At 44.7% G+C, this 6858-nt stretch overlaps 1 protein-coding gene across 1 annotated transcript; it reads left to right on the forward strand.

The window, feature by feature from the left end:
• Window positions 1–2257: 2257 nt before the first annotated feature.
• LOC143141794 (protocadherin-8-like) lies at window positions 2258–6110 on the forward strand. The gene is made up of 4 exons (XM_076302501.1): window positions 2258–4615; window positions 4736–4815; window positions 5182–5315; window positions 5704–6110. Exons 1-4 carry the CDS (start codon window positions 2258–2260, stop codon window positions 6108–6110), a joined length of 2979 nt encoding a protein of 992 aa, XP_076158616.1.
• Window positions 6111–6858: the final 748 nt, after the last annotated feature.

Consider the following 6858-nt stretch of genomic DNA (forward strand, 5'->3'; position numbering starts at 1 on the left):
ATGTTGCCGACTTAACAATGATTAAATTGTTTCCTTCCATGTTGTCTGACCTTCTACGTTCACATGATGAAATGTTTACAAACTTCCCAATACCCAAATACAATGACAACCAAGAGACCTATGGGTACTCGTATTTCCTGGAAAGATGGAAAGTAGCTTAGACTATTTCAGGAATTTTCGGCTCAATGTGTAATTCCTACAAATACCAAACAAGTGAAAAATATACTTCGTTTTTTGTGAAACCGGTTGTGAAGGCCTTCTTAGGCTTATCATACAATTAGCCTACACAAAACAAATAAAGATGAATTGATTAATCGATTAATAACTAAAATAAGTGGATACTGAACCTTTCAGGTTTTCCAAGTAAACCATTCGTAGGCTACTTATGCTAAGGATAGGGTAAAGTAGGCTAGTGGACGTTCAATCTGACAAAATAGCCCTTTTGTGCGTGAGACGGGCGAAGGCCATGAGAAACGGGGTGCGGGGCAAGCCGCCTATTGTGTCTGTCTCAGTGTTTACCAGTTCATTCATGTCTGTATGGAGGCACGTGAGCCCACAAAGAAAACCGAGGATTCCCTAGTTTCCCTCGAACGCCATATGCCATGCGAGCAACAGGTTGAAACCGCGCTGAGGCAATTTGTTGGGTGTAGGGTTTGGTCAACACTTTGGAATCGTTTATCGCACAATGTAGCACAGTCGGGAAGAAACGACTGAGGATCAAACAAACTAAGCTCAAACCCCTGGAAGTCATGGAAGTAGTTTGAAGCATGCAGTTATATCCTGAGGCCCAGGGCGAACAATGCAACCCTTTAAAACTCATTAAAAACTACTTAACATAGGACTCACTCGATGGCAAAGGGGAGCCGCGCCTTTAACGCTAATTACACGTTTGTAAAGAGTTATGTGGAACTGAATAACTCGGACATTGTGTTGATGAAGGTAATCTAATCTGTGCAATTAGGGATGTAAATTATAGTTTACTGCTACACAAAATGACAATAAAAACACACACACAAACACACACACACACACACACATAATTGTGCCAGCCTGTATTTTGCTCTATGGTTTTTATTTGTGAATTAAGCGTAGGCCTACATTCATTCAATGCATTCACATGCATTCCATTAAAACCAGTTAAATTCGATGTTTTTTAAAAACTTTCTTCCTCACGAGTCCTTTGTCATGGTTGAGCTAGAAATAATCTGTACCGTGACCCGACTGTGTCACCTTGGTCTAGTTAAAGAAATATATAAAAAGGGGAGAGCTTTAACACCTTACGATTTGCGCATCGATGACAGATGGCCAGCTGTCATTCTTCCCACCTTGCGGTCTGGGGACATCCAAATTGTCACTTTTAAACCATGCAAACCTACAGTTGTCACTTTGACATTTGCACGGCAGTGAAAACACACAGTGTTTTCTGCGTAGTCTACAATATTTGATGAAGTCAAAATATGTCATGACAAAATGTATTTTATCCGATACAAATCTCCACACAATCTCTTCACTCTTTGATAAGTCTCACGCACGGCTGACGGCTGACAACGATTCAACACTATGAAAAAGATCATCATCTTCTCCATGTAGTGAATTGCTGTGTAGAAAGTATAGGCCTAAGCAAAAAATTATATGGATTAAAAGAGGCTTTTTAAATTGTAGACTGTAGTGTCCATGGACATTGAACATTAATTAATTAAAGACTGAATACATTCTTTATAAAATGTCATTACATAGGCCATGAGATGTCGCACATTATAGGTGCCACCTTTCCAAATGTAGCCAGGGTCTTGCTTATGTATAACCTACTAATATTTTAAAACTAATGACATGCACAGTCTGCATAAACCATACGAAACTGCAACGTACACACGAAGCAAGTAGCCCAAAGCATTTGGATACAAACATTTGAGGACTGTTTTGTTACCAAACTTTATAAACCACCCTTTTGCAGGAAACTTGTAGGACACTGCCTTTTGCACCAACATAAAAACACAGTGAATAGGTGTTACCCGACATCACCTCCATTTGCCTTAAGTTACCCGACGTGATTGGTCAGCAAGTCTTCTCATTTGCATAGGCTGTGCGTAAAAGCCAATTGTGTTGACGCTCCCTGTATACCCACATCGAGCTGGTCAGTCCATCAAGACGTTGTGTGTCACTCCGGGTAACTCAACATTTAAATGGACTGTTAGCTGATAAGTAAGCTTATTTTTTAGAAGTAGTAGTCATGAATAATAGCGTTAAAGGGACAATTATGAGCGTCAGCTTTGTGCTTCTCCTGGCACTTTCTGCTGTGGGTGGCACAACCACAAAATACTACACCTACGAGGAGGATGCCGTTGGCACTTTTATTGGGAATTTATCTGAAGACTTGAAAATCGACCCAGCCGAGGATCCCGACACAAGTTTCCGCTTCATGCAAGAGACAAACTCCACTTTGATCCACATGAGAGCGACTGACGGGCTTTTGACTGTAGGAGATCGCATCGACCGAGAAAGCCTCTGCCAGCGCTCCCCCCGGTGTCTTATCACTTTCGACGTGGTGGTTTTCTTCAAAGAGAAGTTTCTTTTGATCCACGTGGAAATCCACGTCAAAGACATAAACGACAACTCCCCTGAATTTCAGAGGAACACAACTGACTTGGAAATATCTGAAAACGTGCCAGTAGGCACACGGTTTCCACTGGACGCTGCGGTCGACCTAGACGTCGGTAACAATTACATTCAAACTTACCAACTTCTTCTCAACAACCACTTTGGCATCGAGGTGCGGCATACGGAGGATGGGGCAAAGTTTCCCGAGCTGATTCTGCTTAAAGCGCTCGATAGAGAAGTCGAAGAAAATTACACTCTTAAAGTAAGTGCCACTGATGGTGGCAGTCCGCCCAAATCTGGGTCAATGACCGTAAATGTTAAAGTTATGGACTATAATGACAACAGCCCTGTTTTCGAGCATGATACTCTCAAAGTTGAATTCCCAGAGGACGCACCGGCCGGATTTCTTCTCCTTAAAGTGCACGCTTCTGATCCTGATCAGGGGCCCAATGGGGAGGTGCGCTACGACTTTGCGGAGGGGTGTCAAGAAGAGACCAAAGGCACATTTCAAATCGACCCAATTACTGGCGCAGTGACCCTGAAGTCGCTGGTAGATTTCGAGACGAAGAGATCATACGAGCTGAATATTCAGGCTTATGACATGGGTCTTAATTCTATTCCGTCGACCTGCAAAGTCATGATTGAAGTCGTGGACGTGAATGACAACCCACCTGAGATCAACATTAAACCGATGACGTCGATGAGTGACGGAGTGGCGTACATAACTGAGGCTGCTGCCGTGGAGAGTTTCGTGGCTTTGATCAGCACCTCGGACAGGGACTCGGGCGAAAACGGCTACGTGCGGGTGAGTTTGAATGGACACGAACACTTCAAACTCCAACAGGCCTATGGCAATTCTCTTATGGTTGTCACCACGGCCACGCTGGACAGAGAAAAGATCCCAGAATACAACCTGACATTCGAGGCCGAGGACACGGGCTCTCCACCTTTCAAAACGTTGAAGCAGTACACTGTCAGGGTAAGAGATGAAAACGACAATTCGCCCACATTCAGTAAATCAGTATACGAAATATCAGTGATGGAAAACAAAGCACCGGGCACTTACATTGCCACAGTGGTAGCCCGTGACCCCGATGCCGGGGAGAACGGAAAAGTGACTTACAAACTCATAGACGGCGAGTCACCAGGGGGGGCGCCACTGTCCTCCTTCGTTTCGGTAGATCCCCTCTCAGGGTCTCTCCACACCGTCAGCGCTTTTAATTACGAGTCTGTTCAGCAGTTTGACGTGCCAATTGAAGCCTCAGATGGCGGCTCACCTCAAATGTCCAGCACGGCTGTGGTCAGAATCAAAGTTCTGGACCAAAACGACAATGCCCCTTTCATCATCTACCCGGTTCTTCTGAACGACTCTGCCAATGTGCCCATTCCTTACAATGCTCCAGCAGGCTACCTCGCCTTGAGGATCAAGGCCCGGGATCCCGATGAAGGCATGAACGGAGAGCTCACCTACAGACTGGCGGAGGACAAACAGCATGTCTTCTCAGTCAGCAAACTCAGTGGAGAACTGGTGCTCAAGTACGGCCTATCATTCGCTCTAGGAGAAGTCCTGGAGGTGAAGATTGTTGTCACAGACAACGGCAGGTCACCACTGTCCTGCATCGCCACCGTCCGCTTTGTGGTCACAGACATGGCCATCAACGAGGAGCCCATCCTGGTCCTCTTGCAGTCCCATGAGGACTCTGCGGAGGAACCTGAGGTCATGGACGCCTCTCTGGTCATCATCATCTTGCTTGCAGTTGGCTGCGCCCTCTTGCTTGTGGCCATCATGACTGTGGCCCTCTCACGGAGGTGCTGCCAGCGAGACAGGCCTCTGGACCCGAAGAAAGGCTTTAGCGGAGGCCTCATCAGAAGGATGCCCCTTCCCGGCCACAGTATCGACTCAGGGGAATCCGACACCTACATGTCCACCCAGAGCTCCACCGTCAATGAACAACTTTCCTCTGTCTCCACACAAGATGACTCTTATGATGAACAAAGCACAGACTCCAACAATAAGGTAAGCGATAGCCACAAACAACAGGAACATAACTGACATACACTAACCAGACGCAGTGTGAGCACTAGTCCATACAAATTGCATTAACCAATCCTCTAATGTGGTTCTTTTTGTGTTCAGGTGTTCAGACCTCTCCTCAGCAAGAGCCATTTTGAATCTGTGGCAGTTTGGCAGGGTGACAGATTCACATCACAAATAAGGTGAGTCACTTAACCGTGAATGTCATACCAAAGGGCTTACATTTACATAACTATGATATTCTCTGTGTAAATGCACACATATAATTTTCATAACCACGCATTTCCAAATGCCCAGTGGTAAATATCATAATAATAACTGTAAAGTTGTTATTAAGTTTATAGATTGAGATGCAGTGAATGTATTGCCTGTTTAGCGTTGGCCCTCGCGAGCCTGCTTGCTGGCTTGCTTGAGACATGTGCTGAATCACAATGCCTATGTGGAGCATTCACTGAGCTTCCGGATTGGATGTGATGGCACTCTGCTCATGCCTTTCTGTGTGTGTGTGTGTGTGTGTGTGTGTGTGTCTGTTGTTATTCCGTTCACAGTGGCACAGGCTCCACTGATCAGACGAGCGTGAAGGACAGTGGGAAAGGAGACAGCGACTTCAACGATAGCGACTCCGACATGAGCGGAGAAGCTGCCCGCAAAGCGCCGTGCAATATTCAGCCACAGGCAAACAGTGAGTTTCCTAGTGCCACTTCTCTTGTGTTGAATATTTAAATGAAAGTTACAGTGTGCTGACTGTGACTATTTAGGACTACACCCTCTGACTCGTAACCCAGTACTTCCTTTTGCATATTATGCATATGGGAGGGATCCACAGTCTAACTATCATCTTACTTTACAATAATAATAATAATAATAATAATAATAATAATGGTGATATCACTTTACTTTGTCACAATAAAAACGTTCCTGTGCATGGATTAAGCCTAGTCCTAGACTAAAAAAATCTTAATTTAGGGTTATATTTCAGTCTAGGACTATGCTCAATACATGTTTATGGGAAACCGGTCCATGACTACTCATATAGCCAACCACCTAATGAGGATTCTATTAATTCACAGGCTCATTCTACACCGGACCAGTGGATAGATTCGGTCAGCCCTATGAAATCCCCACCTACTCCTCCAGCAGTCATATGACTAATGGTGGTTACACCATAGCGTTCTCCCGTGCCTCAGCCTATGGCCCGATGCACGCAGCAGACCCCCAGGTCCCCGTCTGGAGAGAGTATGGATACCATACGCGGCTCCCCAAGGCGGCTGCCCACCACCACGGCCAGCGCCCTGCTCCCCTCTGCCACGGGACAGGCACCCTGCCCACCCATTTCAACCACCATCAGTACGACTTCGGGGCCCAGCTGGAGCAGCAGGAGTTTCACAATGTCCCAAATGAACTCCCAGAGCTGGCGATTCAGCCACAGATCTCCTTTTTAGGGGCAGAACAGGCTCTGCCACAGACCTCCTTCTGATGGGACCGGACGGGAGGATGATGATGGCTTGAGATGACCTGAGAAACTGAGAATGAATCCTTTTGTATACATTTCACAGAAGTTTTTTTTCTTTTTTTTATGAATTCATTCAAAATGTTCTCATTTCCAATCTCCGCAGTGGCCAGAGGGGTGAATATATATATATGTGTGCTTGCTTGGGCATTGTTTCCTTGAAACTGGACCAAGTATTTGACAGTGTAAATATTCAAATGTATATATGAAATATGTATATAGCAATATATTTATTTTCTTTTGATAACATTTTGTGGTTTAATGTTTTGTACAACATGCCCCCAAAATTGGGGATTGATGTAATTTTTAGAATAAAACATTATAGTGTAATAGATATCAGTCAGATAACCAAAATGTCTGTTTTCTTCTGTGTGCACAATCATCACAGAATAAAGACCAAAGTATAGAAAATAATTGCTTGGTTGTTGCGTACTATTCTGGAGAGTCCCATCTGCAATGATGTTGATGTGGCCTACCTTCCCTGTTTATGAAACATGCAGGCTTCCATTCAAAGATTTTCACACCAACGTCAAAAGTCGGCATATCTCAAGCAGCTTTAGCCTAGTTTAAATAGATGTAATAACTTTTGCTGCAAGGGCAGTGCTTTCAAAGAAGAAACAATATAGGCTTATCCAAACCATTTCAGCTGAACTCGTTACCTTAAATGGATTAAGGTGAAGGTCAGCAGAGAATCCAGTTAGTGTCAGAGGTTGAG

The sequence above is a fragment of the Alosa pseudoharengus genome, unplaced genomic scaffold (assembly GCF_046254945.1).
Source record: "Alosa pseudoharengus isolate Yale_2024_CS ecotype anadromous, Long Island Sound unplaced genomic scaffold, YU_APseudo_1.1 YU_APseudo_1.1_scf_24, whole genome shotgun sequence".
NCBI lineage: Eukaryota > Metazoa > Chordata > Actinopteri > Clupeiformes > Clupeidae > Alosa > Alosa pseudoharengus.

Coding starts and splice junctions, on each gene's coding strand:
- LOC143141794 (XM_076302501.1), top strand. CDS start 2,258: ATGAGCGTCAGCTTTGTGCTTCTCCTGGCACTTTCTGCTGTGGGTGGC. Junction 4,616..4,735: donor GCACAGACTCCAACAATAAG/GTAAGCGATAGC, acceptor TTTTGTGTTCAG/GTGTTCAGACCTCTCCTCAG. Junction 5,316..5,703: donor TATTCAGCCACAGGCAAACA/GTGAGTTTCCTA, acceptor ATTAATTCACAG/GCTCATTCTACACCGGACCA.